This window comes from Bombina bombina, chromosome 7, assembly GCF_027579735.1.
Source record: "Bombina bombina isolate aBomBom1 chromosome 7, aBomBom1.pri, whole genome shotgun sequence".
Lineage (NCBI taxonomy): Eukaryota > Metazoa > Chordata > Amphibia > Anura > Bombinatoridae > Bombina > Bombina bombina.
In genome coordinates this window covers 320,742,419-320,763,996 of record NC_069505.1, presented here as the reverse complement: position 1 = coordinate 320,763,996, position 21,578 = coordinate 320,742,419, and the positions used below count along the sequence as shown (strand labels likewise).

The following is a 21,578-nucleotide window of genomic DNA, read 5'->3' as shown; positions in this document are numbered from 1 at the left end:
GCAGTGTATGTGTATACAGTATGTGTATGAAGTGCATGTGTATACAGTATGTGTATGCAGTGCATGTGTATACAGTATGTGTATGCAGTGCATGTGTATACAGTATGTGTATGCAGTGCATGTGTATACAGTATGTGTGTGCCGTGTGTAGGATACATGAGTATGCAGTGCATGTGTATACAGTATGTGTATGCAGTGTATGTGTATACAGTATGTGTATGCAGTACATGTGTGTGTGCCATATGCAGTGCATGTGTATGCAGTACGTGTATACAGTATGTGTGTGCCGTGTATAGGATACATGAGTATGCAGTGCATGTGTGTGCCGTGTGTAGGATACATGAGTATGCAGTGCATGTGTATACAGTATGTGTGTGCCGTGTGTAGGATACATGAGTATGCAGCGCATGTGTATACAGTATGTGTGTGCCATGTATAGGATACATGAGTATGCAGTGCATGTGTATACAGTATGTGTGCCGTGTATTGGATACATGAATATGTAGTGTGTGTGATTTGTATATGCAGTGCATGTCATAGTGTGTGTATGCTTTGTATATGCAGTGCATGTGTAATACAGAGTGTCTGTGTATACTGTATATAGTGTGTCAGCTGTCTATAAGGTGGTTTTTTATTTATTGTGAATTATATTTATACAGTATGTGTGTGCTGTTTATTGGTTGCATGTGCATTCAATTTGCAGTATATCTGTATACAGTGTGCTCTGTATGTGAGGTGTGTGTGTATACGTTGTGTGCGCCTCATACAAGGTGCGCTGCACATGTATTGTGTGTGTGCCCCTTACAACAGACTGCTGTGCATACATTGTGTATGTGTGTGCCGCTTACAATGGGTTGCTGTGCATATGTTGTATGTGTGTGCCGCATACAATGGGCTGCTGTGCATATGTTGTATGTGTGTGCCGCATACAATGGGCTGCTTTATTTTCATTGTGTATATGTGTCCCTCATATAATAGGCTGCTATAAATATATTGTATGTGTATGTGTGTGCCGCATATGAGCTGCGGCTGTGCATACGTTGTGTGTGTGCCGCATATAAGCTGCGGCTGTGCATACGTTGTGTGTGCTGCATATAAGCTGCTGCTGTGCATACGTTGTGTGTGTGTGTGCTGCATACGAGGCGCTGCTGTGTATACATTTTGTGTGTGTGCCGCATATAAGCTGCTGCTGTGCATATGTTGTGTGTGTGCCGCATACGAGGCGCTGCTGTGTATACATTTTGTGTGTGTGCCGCATACGAGGCGCTGCTGTGCATACGCTGCGTGTCCGCACTTAATAAAGTGTGCATATGTCTACATTGTGTCTGCTACGTTAACATCATATTTGTGTGCAAGCTATGTATGGGGTTCATTTGTGTACAAAATGTGTGTGCTGTATATGGGTACATTCATGTGCATTTCCACAAAATACCTCTACAAAAATTATACAGTTTGGGGAATAAAAAAAATAAACCTCTCCCAGAACCGTGATTTATTCTCTTGTTATGGTTTCCATTCCAGCTTGCAGTATGAGTGAATTAAAGGATTGCCCTCTGCAGTTTCATGATTTTAAATCTGTGGACCACGTAAAGCTCTGCCCCAGATTCACTGCAGTGCTCTCACGGTCAGAAGATGATGGCATCGGCATTGAGGAGCTTGACACTCTTCAGCTGGAATTGGAAACCTTGCTCTCCTCTGCAAGCCGTAGGTTGCGTGTTCTGGAGGCTGAAACCCAGGTGAGTGTTCCGTATGCCTTAATGTAAGCTCTTATTAAGGGGACAGCAATCCTTATATTTTTTTCCAACATATTTGCCACGTTGCACTGCAAACATTCAGCGTGTTTGTGTCACAGGTAAATTAAAGGGAGGAACTCATTGCCTAAGGAGGTAGAGAATTCCAATAAATTAGATACACTTAGATATATTTCTGTTTAGAAACAGAATTCAGGGATAAGATTACTTGTAATAAATGGACAGGCTTTCTCATTGTATTAAAGGAATAGTATAGTCAAAATTACACTTTTATGATTCAAATAGAGCATGCAATTTTAAGCAACTTTCTATTTTACTATTATTAAATTTTCTTTGTTTTTTTGGTATCTTTATTTGAAAAAGCAAAAATATAAGCTTAGGAGCAGCCAATTTTTGGTTTAGCACCTACATAGCACTTGAATGATTAAGGGAGTGGATCCCGAAACGTTGCATTTTTTATCTTTTGTACCTGAATAAAGTCCTAAAGTTTTAACTTGGTGCTGTGGATAATCTATTTATTGACTTGCTAATTGGTGGCTACATAGATGCTGAACCTAAAATGGGCGGGCATCTAAACTTACATTCTTTCTTTTTCAAATAAAGATACCAAGAGAACGAAGAAAAATTGATAATAGGAGTAAATTAGAAAGTTGCTTAAAATTGCCTGCTCTATCTGAATCACAGGAGTTTAATTTTGACTAGACTATCCTTTTAATTATTACTATTTGATCTATGTCTCAAATGTTATGTAAATAAAGCTGGTTTGAAAAAATAAATAAAAAAATTACACAGAGAGAGAGTGTGTAAAAGGCAAATCTACCTGTATTAGTTGCTCTATAAATATTAACCCCTTAGTGACCAAACCATTTTTCAATGTTCTTACAGTTAGGGACCAGGGCTATTTTTACATTTCTGCAGTGTTTGTGTTTAGTTGTAATTTTCCTCTTACTCATTTACTGTACCCACACATATTATATACCGTTTTTCTCGCCATTTAATGGACTTTTCATCATATCATATAATTTACTATATATTTTTTTAATAAAATATGATGAAAAATTGGAACAAAACACACTTTCTAACTTTGACCCCCAAAATCTCTTAAGCATCTACAACCGCCAAAAAACACCCATGCTAAATAGTTTTTAAATTTTGTCCTGAGTTTAGAAATACCCAACGTTTACATGTTCTTTGCTTTTTTTTGCAAGTTATAGGGCAATAAGTATGCTATTTCCAAACCATTTTTTATTCAAAATTAGTGATAGTTACATTGGAACACTGATATCTGTCAGGAATCCCTGAATATCCCTTCACATGTGTGTGTGTGTATATATATATATATATATATATATATATATATATATATATATATATATATATATATATATATATATATATATATATATATATATATATATATATATATATATTTTTTTTTAGTAGACAACCCAAAGTAGTGATCTAGGCCAATTTTGTTATATTTAATTCCACCATTTCACCACCAAATGCGATCAAATAGAAAAAATCGTTAACTTTTTCACAAGTTTTAGGTTTCTCACTGAAATTATTTACAAACAGCTTGTGCAATTATGGCACAAATGGTTGTAAATGCTTCTCTGGGATCCCCTTTGTTCAGAAATAGCAGACATATATGGCTTTGGCATTGCTTTTTGGTAATTAGAAGGCCGCTAAATGCCACTGTGCACCACACTAGTATTATGCCCAGCAGTGAAGGGGTTAAAGGGACATGAAACCCCCCAATAAATATTTCATGATTTAAGTAGAACATACAATTTTAAACAACTTTCCAGTTTACTTTTATTATCAAATTTGCTTCATTTTCTTGGTGTCATTTGTTGAAGGAACAGCAATGCACTTCTGGTTTCTAACTGAACACATGGGTAAGCCAATGACAATCAGTGTATATATGCAGCAACCAATCGGCAGCTAGAACCTAGGTTCTTTGCTGCTCCTGAGCTTTCCCAGATAAACCTTTCAGCAAAGGATAACAAGAGAAAGGAAGCAAATGTAAATATAAGTAAATTGGAAAGTTGTTTAAAATTGTATGCTCTGTCTAAATCAGTGTCTAATTATGACTTTACTGTCCCTTTAAGCTGATTTACATTTTTGTAAGTAAATGAAAGCAGAAAGAGTACTGAGCAAGGTTTGCTGTTACATGGACCTATATGCAACAAAAAAGAATACAATAGAACATGATAAAACAAGCTGTTTACTCGTTTTATTAACCTCTGTTCACTACGTTGTAGATTTTGACGGATTGGCAAGATAAAAAAGGAGACCGCCGTTTTATGAAACTTGGGAAGGAGCATGAGATGGGCACGCCGGTTAAACACAGCAAACCCAAGAAGCAGAAGCTAGATGGAAAGGGTAGTCATGCTTCTGGTCAAGGTCCGGGAAGGCCCAAATCAAGAAATATGCAAACCAAGATTCAGGAATATGAGTTTTCAGATGATCCTGTAGATGTGCCCAGAATACCGAAAAACGATGCCCCCAACAGGTACCAGATATATTTTCCAACTTTTTTTCTTTTTACCAAGAATGTTTTTGCTTAACCTTTGACATCTACAAAGTACTTTGGTATCAGTAAGGTCAAATTAAAACAGCAACTAGTTAGTATAGGTTCTAATAACTTCATAGCAGAAGATGCCAGAGTAAATCCTTTAGTTAAAGTGAAGGTAAACTTTGATGAATGAAAGCCCGTTTTTAAAAAAATACTATTAATAACAGGGGCCCTTTCATTCATCAAAGTTTACAAAGCAGCCGTTTTGTTAAAAAAAAAAAATTACCTTTTTTCTTTTCACTGCTAGAGCAGCTTCCCCCCACCTAGAGATTCTCTATTCACACGTCAGCAATGACTAATCCGGCTTCCTCCAATCACAGCAAGGCCTCAGGCAATGACTACCCTGGGGGGAAAGCTGTGATTGGAGGAAGCTGGAGTTTACCTTCACTTTAAAGATAGGTGGCACTTCTAGTAAAGGATTGTATATTTTAACCCTGCAAAGGAGTCGTCCCCCCCCATTTTCCTGACATTTAATTCAGAAAATATAGTTTTTTTCCCTCCAGCAGTATACTCCAAACCCAATCAAGCTCACCCATCAACTGATTATTTCACCTGTGCTCTAGTTAAGATATAATGAATATATTTCTTGTTAAGGGTCCTCAGGGCTGAGTTTGGGAAACACTGCTTTAACTCCTTAAGAACTGGGAATTTCCGGGAAAAACTTGCCCAAAAGACTGTTGAATTTTCAGTATTTTTGCTATCACTCCATTTAAACAGAAATCAAGCCTTGGTTTTTTTCTTCTTTTTTTTTTAGTAGACTACCCAAGGTATAGATCTAGGCCCATTTTGGTATATCTCATACCACCATTTCTCTGCCAAATGCAATCGTATTAAAGGGAAAGTCAACACCAGCATTTTTGTTGTTTAAACAGATAAATAGATAGATAATCCCTTTACCCATTCCCCAGTTTTGCATAACCAACACAGTTATAATAATATACTTTTTACCTCTTTAATTACCTTGTATCTATGGCTCTGCAAACTGCCCCCTTATTTTAGTTCTTTCGACAGACTTGCATTTTAGCCAATCAGTGGTGACTCCTAGGTAACTCCACGTTCGTGAGCCCAATGTTATGTATATGACACACATGAACTAACGCACTCTAGTGGTGAAAAACTGTTAAAATGCATTTAGATAAGAGGCGGCCTTCAAGGTCTATGAAATTGGCATATGAGCCTACCTAGGTTTAGCTTTCAACTAAGAATACCAAAAAAACAAAGCAAAATTGGTGATAAAAGTAAATTGGAAAGTTGTTTAAAATTACATGCCCTAACTGAATCGTAAAAGTTTATTTTGGACTTGACTGTCCCTTTAACCCCTTTACTTATTGTGACGTGTTTATATACATTGTGCTGCTCTTTGCTTATCGTACCGCACAACGTATATATACGTCTGAGCTGCTGGAAGCTCCAGCAGTCTCGGCTGCTAAGTTACATCCAAGAGGTTGAGTTAATGAGCTAATGGCATCTGCCTTCATATGGAACTGGAGTGCGATCAGTGCTCCTGTTCCCTATGAAGGAAGATGCCAGATTGTTGTAGATGGTGACACACAGTGTCACCGTCTGTAACGATCATCTGCTGGTGCTGGAGGGAGGTGTGGAGGGGAATCCGGGAGGCTGAACGGTCGAGCAGTAGAGGTAGGAGGACCCTACACACACGGGGGAAAAAAACAATAAAGGGAGAGGAAGGGATGGGTAGCTACACTACAGAAAAAAAGAGGGATGGGGGTCCCTAACTAACAATTGCTGGAGAGGGGGAAGTTAAAAAAAATTGACAAAGCCATGTGTATCTGCTATTTCAAAATAAAGGGGATCTTTTACAACCATATATGTCTTGATTGCACAAGCAGTATGTAAATAATTTCAGGGAGAAACCCAAAGTTTGTGAAAAAGTTACCTTTTTTTTTTTATATATGATCACATTTGGCGTTTGAAAGGGTGGCATGAAATATACCAAAAAAACTTTTACGTTGATTAAATCTCCTTTCCTCCAGCCTTAAATTGTGACCTCTTGTCACAAACCATTTCCTTGGAATAAACAGAGTTATCCATGTATCCTCTGTGTGAATAACTTGTCCCAATTATGCTATTTAACGATTTCCTTAAATCATTGAATTTTGCTTTCTAAAGATTAAGTCTTGGTTGAACCCTTGCAACACTGTTACCCAAATGTTCTTTGGTTTCTATGTTTGATATTATTTCTGTATTGTTTGATAGCACTAAATCCAATATACTTGTATTCCTAGTTGGCTCCTCTATTAATTGTGACATGAAGTTTTCTTTGAGAGCATTTAACAATCTATCTCCCTTGGCTGTTTTATTAGTTTCATTGGCTCATTTTATTTTGGGGTAGTTAAAATCTCCCATGATTACAACACTGGTATTATTAGCAGTCTTTCCTATTTGCATAAACAGCTGAGTTTCTTCCATGTCACTAATGTTATACAAATACCAATTCCCTTAAAGAGACAAAAGCAAAAATAAAACCCTCCTGAGTAGTAGAGCGTTTTAGTTAAATTTTACTCTGGACTGTTAAATCACTACTCTTCTAGAGCTGAACAGACGTTGAGCCAATCAAAAGGGGCAAATGCGAGTATCAGCAAATCACTTGCTCTGTTCAGCTTGAGGTCAGTAGTATGTTCAGTCTCTGGAGCTGATTTCTAAAGGACATAAAAAAACCTCCTTTCTATTGTTTAAAATGTGTTCTTTGTCCTACTCTCTTTTAAGAGGCCAAAACTAACCTAGGTTTTCAAAATGCTGCAAATGGCCTAAACCAGCTAATTGATTTGCAGATTACAGAATTTGCTTTTTGACCTTTGTTAGGCGAGTGTAACAAGCACGGTTTTTACACAAAATGAAGAGGTGCTTAATGTTCTTTTAACTATGTGTTTAGGAACCAGAAGTACATTTTGAAGTGCTGTGGTTCCCACAATTTGTTGTCTTATATATTCTTTGAAATTTAACATCTAACCAGAAAACGTTTAAAGAACAACTACAAATAATAGGTCTAAAAATAAACTTCAGAAAAAGTTTTGAGACTTAAAGGGCCATGGTACCCAAATGTTGAAACACTTGAAAGTAATGCAGCATAGCTGTAAAAAGCTGACTAGAAAATATCACCTGAACATCTCTATGTAAAAAAGAAAGATATTTTACCTCAAAAGTTCCTCAGTAGCCACATCCCATTGTAAAGGACTTCTAAGCAGCAAATCAGTATGTTTGTCCCGGGACAGCTAAGGGAGTGAGCTTCGTGAACACTCATCTTATTTCCCTATAAAGTTTAAGGAAGTTTACTATGAAATCTCATGAGAGTTAAATCATATTTCATGAGTTCACAGTAAAATAGTTCATGACCTCGGCACTGTTGATGCTGATTGGCTGCTGTTCATTTCTTCATTTTTTATTTTTTTTTACCTGCAGCTGGGCAGCAGTTGAGTATAACTTTTTACACATAACTTACTTGCCTGTTGGCTTTTTACAGTTATACTGCATCAGTTTCAAGTGATTTAGCATATGAGAATTTTGTCCTTTTTAAAGTGATGGTAAATCCTACTAGCGTTTGTGGAACAAATAAAGGGGGACTTTCAGTCATGAAATATATAAAATACTTCATGCTGAAAGTTCCTTTATTTGTTTGAAGGGTTCGCCGCACTGAGCTCCTCAGGCAGCTGAGCTCAAGGCAAAACACTATTTTGCTGTGATGTGACGTTTACTCCTCTTAACCAATAGCCATGCGGGCCAGCTGGTGCCAAGCCGTATAGCCTGCACAGCTATTGGCTAAGAGGTGGAAACGTTGCCTTTCTGCAAAATTGCATTCAAAAGAAAAATAAAGGAACTTTTACAAAGTATTTTATACTTCATGTCTGAAAGTCCCCCTTATTTGTTCCACTGGTAAATCCTTGCGTTTCACAAACGCTAGGATTTGCCATCATTTTAAGAGCAATAAAATGTCCTATCTCATTCACTCCCTGATAATATTGGTTGCACATTTTAGGTTTTGGGCCTCTGTGGAACCATATTGCGCTGATATTACTTCTGATGAAATCAGAGTGCTGGAGGACCTTCTAAAAACCCCAGAGGATGAAGCAGACTACTACAAGGTAAATTATTTCAGACAAGTATTTTTTTTATTTTTATATATATATATCTTATTGCTTCAGATTCGTAGGTATTCAAGTGACTGCTCATAATAATAGAATTATATCTGGATAATGCTAATACAATATCCTCTGAATCATTTAAACATTACAGAAAACCTTTTTCAAACAAGCGGCCCTATGTCCGTCCAACTTTCATGTGAATGCCCCAGTACTTTATTTGTTTTACAAACAAACCTAGAGGCAGAACTTTTTTCACTTTCTGCAATGAGAGTATTTTAGTGACATTTTTTTTATGCAGATCATGTTGAAATGAAATTGAATTTAAATAAGGCAGTTGTACTAAATCGCCAGCTCAGCTGCAATGTGTTTATTAACTGGAAAACAAAACCATTTTTTAAGTTTAATATTATATTGCAGCTAGGGATGCACCGAAATTTCGGCCACAGAAACGTTTCAGCCGAAAATGGCATTTTTGGCTATTTCAGGTTTTTGTTTTTTTGCCTGTCATTTTCGGTAAAATTATTTTGTAGCATTTTTCTAATTTGATGCTAGCCTAGAGTTGCTGTTTAAGTTCATTACTTGACTTACTGTTCTGCATATAATGAGTTTTCTAGGACTATACTTTATTTGGATCATTGTTAAAAAAACAAAACAAAAAAACAAAAAAAACTGTTAAATATGATTCTGTTACATAGAACTAAATTAAGAATAATACAGTATATTAATATTTAATATTGTTTTAAGTAGGGATGCACCAACATTTTGGTCGCAGAAACATTTTGGCCGAAAATGGCATTATTTCTTGCCTGTTTTTTTTTCTTGGTAAGATTATTGTGTAGCATATTATTGTTTTAAGATATTTTTGTCCAATTTTAGTGTGTTACTTTCAATAAAAGTGTGGGCTTTTTATTGGCTCTAATTATGCACAAAAAAAACCTAAAAAAAAAAAATATTTGAAAATAATTTGAAAAAATACATTTTTGGTATCGGTTTCAGTTTTCGGCCAAGTGCATCCCGGATTTTCGGATTCGGTTTCGGTCCAGAATTTCCATTTCGGTGCATCACTAATTGCAGCAGTTGAAAATTGCATTGCGAATTAGTTGCACAGAGAATTAAAGACATTTTAAGTTTTTAAAATGTCTCTTTAATTAATGTTTGCTCTTGGTCTATCATTACATAATTATAACGTAAAATGGTAGTAATTAAGAGTTGTATTGCTCACAAGAATTTCTTACATTCCGAAGTCACAGCTTTGCCAACTGGGAAAGGCTAGGTGGGCGGGTCGAAAAAAATCCTTGGATACAGTCATGAATCAGTGCGCTACTGCTCTGTAGTGCTGCTCCATATTTGACTCTTCTCTGCAAACAGTGCTTCGCTCTGGCTGCACAGTGTTAAGGAAACCTTAAGTGCAGCCAGAGCACAGTGCTGTTTGAAAAGAACAGCCTCATGTTAAAGATAAAGCACTAATAGTTCCTGTATGTGTCCGGTTCTTTTTGCAGACATGCTGCATTTTCTGTGAAGACTTCTCAGATCACAGCATGTTCTGCCCTGGGGCAAACAAATGGCAAAGTTACCCTCTTTTGGCATTAATTAGTTCTGAAACCAGATGTAATAGATCACAAGTGCAAATTAGATATTTTGAGTTGTACTTCTGATCTAATATATCCTGTGTCAGTTAAATGTATACTCAAGTCAAAATTTCTTTCAGGATTCAGAAAAAGCAAAGTTTTTTTTTTGTTGTTTTTTTTTTTATAAATTTACTTCCATTATCAAATTTTGCAAAATCTTTTATATGCAGATTTTTTTCAAGGCACCAGTTCCTACTGAGCATGTGCACAAGCTTGCAGGGTATACATATACTAGTCTGTGATTGGCTAATGTCTGTCACATGGTGTTTTTGTTATATTCAGATTAAGTGTTATTGCATTGTCTTTTTATTGTTAATTGTGCAATTCTACTATAGTGGTTCTTTAAAGGGACATGAAACCCCAAAATTTTCTTTCATGATTCAAAAAGAGCATACAATTTAAAAAAGAAAAATGTGTTAATTTTATTTGTAATATAAAATTTGCTTTGTTCTCATGTTGTTCTTGTTGAAGAGATATCTAGATAGGTAGCGTGCACGTCTGTAGCACTACATGGCAGGAAAAAGTGCTGTAAAAGTGATGCCATATAGTGCTGCAAACGTGCACTCTCCTAAGCTTACCATCCTTCCTTTTCAACAAAGGATACCAAGAAATCTAAGAAAATTTTAGGTAACAGTTGGTCTATCTGAATCATGAAATAAAAATGATGGGTTATCAACAAGTGCGTCTGAAAAAGACAATGAAATTGCTCTGTATTTTAAATGAGCAGTAGATTTATTTATTTTTTCTGACAGATTTCAAATGTATTTCAATTTGCTGACCCGTGTATCATGTGACAGCCGTCAGCCAATATGGCTTATATATGTATACACTCTTGTAGGAGATTGTGCCTTAGAAAGTGTGTATATAAAAAGTGCACAATTTTTATAATGGAAGTAACATTAACAACTAAGTATGAATTTTTGCACATGCCTGACTTTTTGCACATGCCTAACAAATATGTTAAAGAACTTTTCCTATTTAATCGGTCTGGCAACAGTATAGGTCCTTATTACCCCTCTCTACACATAATATAATTTGTAAAGTTATGAATGCCACCATTCAAGAAAGGAGCTGCATACATTTAATGCTGTCAAGTGATCGTGGTAGAATAAATTGGCTGCAATTGAGCATTACTTGGTAGAGATTTAAAGGGGCAGTAAGCTTACAAACTAATGTTATATAATTCTGCACCTAGTATTGCAGAGAAATTTTATGTAAAAGCTCCTTTTTCCAGAACGCCGCTCCTTGCTCTACTGAGCGGGTCTGGTTTTTCCACAGCGCATTGCGGCAACACTGTCTAGTCACAGTGTGCCTGGTCGCGCCCTTAAAATGAATGTATCTCGCTCATGCTACTAGACCAGAGTGGGAGTGAGCTACATTCATTTTAATGGCTCGACCAGGCACGCTGTAACTAGACAGTGTTGCCGTGATGCGCTGTGGAAAAACCAGACCCGCTAAAATACATTTCTGTTGTGTTGATATAGAATAACATATCAGCCAAGGCTTAACATTTACTGCAATTATTTTTCAATAGCCAAACTCCACCAACCATTTGCCTTATTTGAAGGAGCCTATCTGGGCTTTAGTCTGCTGACAACAAGGCTAGCTACAGTCATAAAGTTAATATAAAGTACTTTGTTTTGCAGTTATCAGTCAGTTATGGAAAGATGTGTAGCAGAGTTAGCCTTGAAAGTGCTTTGTATGTTCTGAGAAGTAGAAATTGCTCAATTTTCAGAGCTAAATGACATGAAAATGGGCCAAATAAGTAATAAAACTATATTGCAACGTTGTTTCATTATGCATAACTAAAAAATTTATTTAAAAATATCAAGATGTTTACTGTCCTTTTTAATACAAATTTGGAAATAATCTCTTTATGTTTGTTTCTGAATTAAAGGGACACTGTAGTCAAACTTAAGCTTTCATGATTGAGATAGGACATGCAATTTTTAACAACTTTCCAATTTACTTTTATCATCAAATTTGCTTTGCCTCTATGTATTTGTTGAATGCTAAACCTAGGTAGGCTCATATGCTAATTTTTAAGTTCTTATCTCAGTGCATTTTAATAATTTTTCACAGCTAGACAACGCTAGTTCATGTGACATATAGATAACATTGTGCTCACGCCGTTGAGTTAGCACTGATTGGCTAAAACGCAAGTCTGTCAAAAGAAGTGAGATAAGGGGGCAATGAGCAATCTGCAGAGGCTTAGATACAAGGTAATCACAAATGTAACGGGGTTGGTTTTTCAAAACCGGGTAATAAAGGGATTATCTATCTTTTTAAACAATAACAATTCTGGACTAGACTGTCACTTTAACAGAAGTGTCAAAATGCTCCAGAATCATTGAGTATTTATTTTGCAGATAAATTCAGCTATCTCTTATTTAGCCAGTAATTGATTTTACTCCATCGCCTATGAATATTTGGACATTAAAGGGACACTGAACCCAATTTTTTTTATTTTGTTAAGCAACTTTCTAATTTACTCCTATTATCAAATGTTCTTCATTCTCTTGGTATTTCTCTTACATGGTGTATCCAGTCCACGGATTCATCCTTACTTGTGGGATATTCTCAATCCCTACAGGAAGTGGCAAAGAGAGCACACAGCAGAGCTGTCCATATAGCTCCCCTCAGGCTCCGCCCCCCCCCAGTCATTCTCTTTGCCGCTCTAACAAGTAGCATCTCCACGGGAGGGTAAAGAGTATGTGGTGTTAGATTTGTAGTTTTTATTTCTTCAATCAAGAGTTTGTTATTTTAAAATAGTGCCGGTTTGTACTATTTACTCTGAGGCAGAAAGTGATGAAGATTTCTGCTGAGAGGAAAAAGATTTTAGCATGTTGTAACTAAAATCCATTGCTGTTCCCACACAGGACTGTTGAGTACCGGAGAACTTCAGTTGGGGGGAACAGTTTGCAGGCTTAACTGCATAAGGTATGCTCGGTCATTTTTTTTTTTCTAACAAGACTTAGTAATGCTAGAAGACTGACAGAAATCCCCATGTGGGAAGGTAAGCCATATTCTGAGACTCAGTATAGAAGGATGGCTTAGTTAAAAGGGCTTAAATCACTGGTGGACACTGTTATGGGGAAAATTGATTATTTTTTACTATAATATGACATTTGCACAAGTGTTTATTATGTTTGGAACACTTTTTAGGGGTTTTATACGCCTGGCATAATTTTAGACACCTAATTTGGCTTAGGAAGGCCCCACAACTCCGGAGTGAAGATGGAGGGGGCCTAATTTTCGCGCCTCAATTGCGCAGTTCTTTTGCAAGACAGCTTCATGCAGCTTCACATGTAGAGTCCAGAGATTGCAGGAGGACTACAGGGAGGCTTATTTTCGTTCCATAATTAATCCCCAAGGAAGGTGGTGTGTTAAACCGGTGGCCAGGTTCAATTTGCTCCGGTTTGGGCAATAAGGGGTTAATTGGCTTGAAACTTGGTGTGCAATATTTTCAAAGCATTAAGATCATATGGTGTAAATTTCATAAAGATCGGATGTTTTTTGAGATTTGGTAAAAAAGTGTGTGCTTTTTATTATTTAAAGGCACAGTAACGTTTTTTCAAAAAGTTTATTTTTCTGTATTTGAGTGCTATCTAAGTCTGTCTAACATGTCTGAGCCTACAGATAGACCTTGTTCTATGTGTTTAAAAGCCATGGCGGTACCCCCATTGCATTTGTGTTTAAAGTGTGCTAAGGTATCTAAACATTTTAATGACCATGCAGTGACACTTAAAAATGTAGCCCAAGATGATTCCTTGACGGAAGGTAATGAGGATAGTCCTCCTTTCTCTCCCCATGTGTCGACACAAGTTACGCCCGCGCAAGCGTTGCCTAGTACCTCTAGCGCATTGTATCCTATTACATTACAACAATTAGCAGCAGTCATGGATAATTCCCTTGCAGCATTTCTATCCAAACTGCCAGTTTTTCCAAAAAAGCGTGATAGCTCAGTTTTAAGAACAGAGGATGAGCAATCAGAAGCTTTGGATGATTTGTCTGTTGTACCCTCACAACACTCTGAAGTGGCAGTGAGGGATGGTCTGTCAGAGGGAGAAATTTCTGACACAGGAAAAATTTCTCAGCGGGCAGATTCAGATTCTTTAGCGTTTAAATTTAAGCTGGAACACCTCCGCGTCCTGCTTAAGGAGGTTTTAGCTACGCTGGATGATTGTGACCCCATGGTGGTCCCAGAAAATTGTGTAAAATGGACAGGTTTTTAGAGGTCCCTGTATACACTGATGCGTTTCCGATCCCGAAGAGGGTGGCGGATATTGTGACTAGGGAGTGGGAGAGACCAGGTGTACCTTTTGTTCCCCTCCTATCTTTAAGAAAATGTTTCCCATAAATGACCCCAGGCGGGACGCATGGCAGACGGTCCCTAAGGTAGAGGGAGCAGTTTCAACCCTTGCTAAGCGTACAACTATACCTATAGAAGACAGTTGTGCTTTTAAAGACCCTATGGATAAAAAATTGGACGGTTTGCTGAAGAAAACGTTTGTTCAGCAAGGTTTCCTTCTTCAACCTATTGCCTGCATTATTCCTGTAACTACTGCAGCGGCTTTTTGGTTTGAGGCGCTGGAGGAGTCGCTCCAGAGGGAGACTTCATATGACGAAGTCATGGATAGAATTCACGCTCTAAAGCTGGCTAATTCTTTTATCACTGATGCCGCTTTCCAATTAGCTAGGTAAGCGGCAAAAAATTAAGGTTTTGCCATTATGGCGCGAAGAGCGCTTTGGCTCAAATCATGGTCGGCTGCCGTGTCGTCCAAAACTAAGTTACTAAACATTCCTTTCAAGGGAAAGACCCTGTTTGGTCCCGAGTTGAAAGAAATTATCGCGGATATCACTGGGGGGAAGGGTCATGCCCTCCCGCAGGATAGACCGTTTAAGGACAAAAACAAGGCTAATTTTCGCTCCTTTCGCAACATCAGGAGCGGACCTGCTTCAACCTCTGCTGCCGCAAAGCAAGAGGGTAACGCTTCTCAGCCCAAAGCAACCTGGAAACCCTTGCAGGGCTGGAATAAGGGTAAACAGGCCAAGAAGCCTTCGCCTGCTGCCAAGACAGCATGAAGGGGTAGCCCCCGATCCGGGACCGGATCTAGTAGGGGGCAGACTTTCTCTCTTTGCTCAGGCTTGGGCAAGAGATGTTCCAGATCCCTGGGCATTAGAAATTGTTGCTCAGGGGTATCTTCTAGAATTCAAGGACTTTCCTCCAAGGGGAAGGTTCCACATTTCTCGTTTGTATTCAGACCAGACAAAGAAACAGGCGTTCTTGCGCTGTGTTGAAGATCTTCTAAAGAAGGGAGTGATACACCCAGTTCCAATTGCAGAACAAGGACTGGGCTTTTACTCAAACCTGTTTGTAGTTCCCAAAAAGGAAGGAACTTTCAGGCCAATCCTGAATCTAAAAATTCTAAACAAATTCCTCAGAGTTCCATCTTTCAAAATGGAAACCATTCGGACAATCTTTCCGATGATCCAGGAAGGTCAATATATGACTACCGTGGGTCTAAAGGATGCGTACCTACATATTCCTATCCACAAAGATCATCATCATCAGTTCCTAAGGTTCGCCTTTCTGGACACACATTACCAGTTTGTGGCCCTTCCTTTCGGGTTGGCCACCGCTCCCAGAATTTTCACAAAGATGCTAGGGTCCCTTCTAGCGGTACTAAGACCGCGGGGCATTGCAGTGACACCTTACCTAGACGACATCTTAATACAGGCGGCGTCTTTTCACAGAGCCAAGGCTCATACGGACATTGTTCTGGCCTTTCTAAGGTCTCACGGGTGGAAGGTGAACGTAGAAAAAAGTTCTCTGTCCCCGCTCACAAGGGTTTCCTCCCTGGGAACACTAATAGACTCGGTAGAAATGAAAATCTTTCTGACAGAGGTCAGGAAGTCAAAACTTTTGAATACTTGCCGAGTTCTTCATCCTATTCATCGGCCTTCTGTGGCTCAGTACATGGAGGTAATTGGTTTAATGGTTGCGGCAATGGACGTAGTCCCTTTTGCCCGATTTCATCTAAGACCACTGCAACTGTGCATGCTCAAACGGTGGAATGGGGATTATGCAGATTTGTCTCCTCAAATACAAATGGACCAGAAAACCAGAGACTCTCTTCTCTGGTGGTTGTCTCTGGATCACCTGTCTCAGGGAATGAGTTTCCGCAGACCGGAGTGGATCATTGTCATGACCGATGCCAGTCTGTTAGGCTAGGGTGCGGTCTGGGACTCCCTGAAAGCTCAGGGTCTATGGTCTCGGGAAGAATCTCTTCTCCCGATAAACATTTTGGAACTGAGAGCGATATTCAATACGCTCCAGGCATGGCCTCGACTAGCGGAGGCCAAATTCATCAGATTTCAGTCGGGCAACATCACGACTGTAGCGTACATCAATCATCAGGGAGGAACAAAGAGTTCCCTAGCGATGAAGGAAGCAACCAAGATCATCAAATGGGCGGAGGATCACTCCTGCCATCTATCTGCAATTCACATCTCAGGAGTAGACAACTGGGAGGCGGATTTTCTGAGTCGTCAGACTTTCCATCCAGGGGAGTGGGAACTCCACCCGGAGGTTTTTGCTCAGCTGACCCAGCTATGGGGCATTCCAGAATTGGATCTGATGGCGTCCCGTCAGAACACCAAACTTCCCCTTTACGGATCCAGATCCAGGGATCCCAAGGCGGCATTGATAGATGCTTTAGTAGCGCCTTGGTCATTCAGTCTAGCTTATGTCTTTCCACCGTTTCCTCTTCTCCCTCGGCTAGTATCCAGAATCAAACAGGAGAAGGCTTCGGTAATTCTGATAGCGCCTGCGTGGCCACGCAGGACTTGGTATGCAGACCTAGTGGACATGTCATCGGCTCCACCATGGAAACTGCCATCGAGGCAGGATCTTCTAATTCAAGGTCCATTCAAGCATCCAAATCTAGTTTCTCTTTAACTGACTGCTTGGAGATTGAACAATTAATTCTAGCTAAGCGTGGGTTCTCTGAATCAGTTATAGATACTCTGATCCAGGCCAGAAAGCCTGTCACCAGGAAAATTTACCATAAGATATGGCGGAAATATCTTTGTTGGTGTGAATCCAAGGGTTACTCGTGGAGTAAGGTTAGGATTCCAAGGATATTATCTTTCCTCGAAGAAGGATTGGAGAAAGGTTTGTCAGCTAGTTCCTTAAAGGGACAGATATCTGCTCTGTCTATCCTGTTACACAAGCGTCTGGCAGCTGTACCAGACGTTCAGGCGTTTGCACAGGCCTTAGTTAGAATCAAGCCTGTTTACAAACCTGTGGCTCCTCCATGGAGTCTAAATTTAGTTCTTTCAGTTCTTCAAGGGGTTCCGTTTGAACCTTTGCATTCCATAGATATTAAGTTATTATCTTGGAAAGTTTTGTTTTTGGTAGCTATTTCTTCTGCTCGAAGAGTTTCTGAATTATCTGCTTTGCAGTGTAATTCACCCTATCTGGTGTTCCATGCAGATAAGGTTGTTTTGCGTACCAAACCTGGTTTCCTTCCAAAAGTGGTTTCTAATAAGAATATTAACCAGGAAATTATTGTTCCTTCTCTGTGTCCTAATCCAGTTTCTAAGAAGGAACGACTGTTACACAATCTTGATGTGGTTCGTGCTTTAAAATTCTATTTAAAGGCAACTAAATATTTCAGACAAACATCATCTTTGTTTGTTGTCTATTCTGGGAAGAGGAGAGGTCATAAAGCGACTGCTACCTCTCTTTCCTTCTGGCTGAAAAGCATCATCCGATTGGCTTATGAGACTGCTGGACAGCAGCCTCCTGAACGAATTACAGCTCATTCCACTAGAGCTATGGCTTCCACATGGGCTTTCAAGAATGAGGCTTCTGTTGAACAGATTTGTAAGGCAGCGACTTGGTCTTCACTGCATACATTTGCCAAATTTTTCAAATTCGATACTTTTGCTTCTTCGGAGGCTATTTTTGGGAGAAAGGTTTTGCAAGCAGTGGTGCCTTCCGTTTAGGTTACCTGACTTGTTCCCTCCCTTCATCCGTGTCCTAAAGCTTTGGTATTGGTATCCCACAAGTAAGGATGAATCCGTGGACTGGATACACCATGTAAGAGAAAACAGAATTTATGCTTACCTGATAAATTACTTTCTCTTACGGTGTATCCAGTCCACGGCCCGCCCTGGCAATTAAGTCAGGTTCAAATTTAATTTGCCTCCACTAAGTAATAGGAAGAGGTAAAGTGAAAGAGGTGATAAAATGTTAGTTTTTATTTTCTTCAAGCAAGACTTTTTTTATTTTAAATGGTACCGGTGAGCAATGTTCCCTCTAAGGCCAGTTTTGTGAGCATCCCAGCAGTGAAACAGTTAATTAGAGCAATTAGCAAACATTACATAATGCTGACTGCAATGTGTGGTTCCTTTATTAACTGTTTCACTGCTGGGCCGCTCACAAAACTGGCCTTAGAGGGAACACTGCCGGTGAGTACTATTTTTTCCCAGGCAGCAGATGGATGAAGATTTCTGCCTGGAGACTGATGATCTTAGCAGTTGTTACTAAGATCCAGAGTAGTTCCCACAGAATGGCTGAGGAGCACTTGAGAAGCTTCAGTGTGAGGAATGTTTTTCATGCTACAAGCATTGAGGTATGTTCAGTCATTTTTTTCTGGAGAGACTGTGTTATTTCAGAACTGGCTGACAGTATTCCCATAAGGGAAGGGGTAAGCAGTAATCCTACATATGATACAAGGGTATTACTGGGACCTGTATGTTATGGGCTAATAAATGGTTGACACTGATAACATGATTTTTTTTGGGCAAAACGATTTTATGTTTGGAAGGCAATTTAACGTTTTTTGTGTGCAAACGTTTTTGACTTTGATGGCACTGGAGGGTTCACATGGCTTTCTATGATACTTGGTCTATGTGTTTAGAAGCCATTGTGGAACCCCACACTTAAAATGTGTCCCTCATGTACTGAAAGGGCCTTACATTGCAAAGAACATATTTTAGGTGATAAAAGTATGTCTCGGGATGATTCTCAGTCAGAAGAGAATCAGGTTATGCCATCTAATTCTCCCCAAGTGTCACAACCTGCTCAAGCGACGCCTAGTACTTCTAGCGCGTCTAATTTTTTCACCCTGCAAGATATGGCTGCAGTTATGTCTACTGCCCTTTCAAACTCTTGCCATCTATCAGCAATTTACATCCCAGGAGTGGAGAACTGGGAAGCGGATTTTCTAAGTCGTCAGACTTTTCATCTGGGGGAGTGGGAGCTCCATCCGGAGGTGTTTGCGACATTGATTCGTCAATGGGGCACACCGGAATTGGATCTGATGGCATCTCGTCAGAATGCCAAACTTCCTTGTTACGGATCCAGATCAAGGAATCTTCAAGCAGTACTGATAGATGCTCTAGCAGTACCTTGGTCGTTCAACCTGGCTTATGTGTTTTCTCCCTTTCCTCTCTTGCCTCGTCTGATTGCCAGAATCAAACAAGAGAGAGCTTCGGTAATCTTGATAGCACCTGCGTGGCCACGCAGGACTTGGTATGCAGATCTGGTGGAAATGTCATCTCTGCCACCGTGGAAACTGCCACTGAGACAGGACCTTCTCATTCAAGGTCTGTTCCAACACCCAAATCTAAATTCTCTGCAGCTGACTGCCTGGAGATTGAACGCTTGATTTTATCTAAGCGGGGATTCTCTGAGTCGGTTATTGATACCTTGATTCAGGCTCGGAAGCCTGTCACTAGGAAAATTTACCATAAGATATGGCGTAAATATCTTTATTGTTGCGAATCCAAGGGCTACTCATGGAGTAGGGTTAGGATTCCTAGGATTTTGTCCTTTCTCCAAGAAGGATTGGAGAAGGGATTATCAGCTAGTTCCTTAAAGGGACAAATTTCTGCTTTGTCAATTTTACTACACCAGCGTCTGGCTGATGTCCCAGACGTTCAGTCTTTTTGTCAGGCTTTAGTCAGAATCAAGCCTGTGTTTAAACCTGTTGCTCCGCCATGGAGTTTGAATTTAGTTCTAAATGATCTTCAAGGGGTTCCGTTTGAACCCATGCATTCCATAGATATTAAGCTTTTATCTTGGAAAGTTTTGTTTTTAGTTGCTATCTCTTCTGCTCGAAGAGTTTCTGAGCTTTCTGCATTACAATACGACTCGCCTTATCTTATATTCCATTCTGATAAGGTGGTTTTGCGCACTAAACCTGGATTCCTTCCTAAGGTTGTTTCAAATAAGAATATTAATCAGGAAATTATTGTTCCTTCTCTATGTCCTAATCCTTCTTCTAAGGAGGAGCGTCTGTTACATAATCTGGACGTGGTTCGTGCCTTGAAGTTTTACTTACAAGCGACCAAGGATTTCCGTCAAACATCTTCTCTATTTGTTGTTTATTCTGGAAAGCGTAGGGGTCAAAAAGCTACGGCTACCTCTCTTTCTTTTTGGCTGAAAAGCATCATTCGTTTGGCATACGAGACTGCTGGACAGCAGCCTCTTGATAAGATTACAGCTCATTCTACTAGAGCAGTGGCTTCCACATGGGCTTTTAAAACCGATGCTTCTGTTGAACAGATTTGTAAGGTTGCGACTTGGTCCTCCCTTCATACCTTTCCTAAATTTTACAAACTTGATACTTTTGCTTCTTCTGAGGCTATTTTTGGGAGAAAAGTTCTTCAAGCAGTGGTGCCTTCTGTTTAGGTATCTGTCTTGTCCCTCCCATTCATCCGTGTCCTGTAGCTTTGGTATTGTATCCCACAAGTAAGGATGAATCCGTGGACTTGTCGTATCTAGTAGAAGAAAAGGAAATTTATGCTTACCTGATAAATTGATTTATTCTACGATACGACGAGTCCACGGCCCTCCCTGTCATATTAGACAAATTAGATTTTTGTTTTCAAAACTTCAGTCACCTCTGCTCCTTTTTCTTCCTATACCTTGGGTCGAATGACTGGGGGGTGGAGTCAAGGGAGGAGCTATATAGACAGCTCTACTTTGGTGCTCTTTGCCACTTCCTGTTAGCAGGAGCATAATATCCCACAAGTAAGGATGAATCCGTGGACTCGTCGTATCGTAGAAGAAATCAATTTATCAGGTAAGCATAAATTTCCTTTTTTTATGAACAACCTGGGTTTTTCCCTGCTGATCGGTGGATAAATTCATCCACCAATAAGTGCTATCCAGAACTTTTCTTTTTCAAATAAAGATTGCAAGAGAATGAAAAAAAAAATTGATAATAGGAGTAAATTAGAAAGTTGCTTAAAATTGCATGCTCTATCTGAATCACGAAAGAAAAAAATTGGGTTCAGTATCCCTTTAAAGGGACAGTATACTGTAAAAATGTTTTTCCCTTTTAATTTGTTTCATTTACATTTTTACCATCTGCAGAGTATAAAATGTATAAGATTTGCTTTTTTTAAGGCTTATTTGTGTATATGAAATAGCTGATTTTGTGTTTTGAAGCCACAACTTTATAAAATGGGTTGAGCTTGTAGGTATAATCAGATTTTATTA

General features: G+C 39.1%; 1 protein-coding gene across 3 annotated transcripts in view; it reads left to right on the top strand.

Annotated features, from left to right (window-relative positions):
• Nucleotides 1–21,578, top strand: part of TADA3 (transcriptional adaptor 3) — a 51,577-nt gene that overhangs the window by 5,965 nt on the left and 24,034 nt on the right. For all 3 annotated transcript variants that reach the window (XM_053720981.1, XM_053720982.1, XM_053720983.1), the window contains exons 2-4: nucleotides 1,522–1,736; nucleotides 4,019–4,269; nucleotides 8,327–8,432. In XM_053720981.1, the coding sequence (XP_053576956.1) occupies nucleotides 1,522–1,736; nucleotides 4,019–4,269; nucleotides 8,327–8,432 (572 nt within the window). The remainder of the gene's footprint in view (nucleotides 1–1,521; nucleotides 1,737–4,018; nucleotides 4,270–8,326; nucleotides 8,433–21,578) is intronic.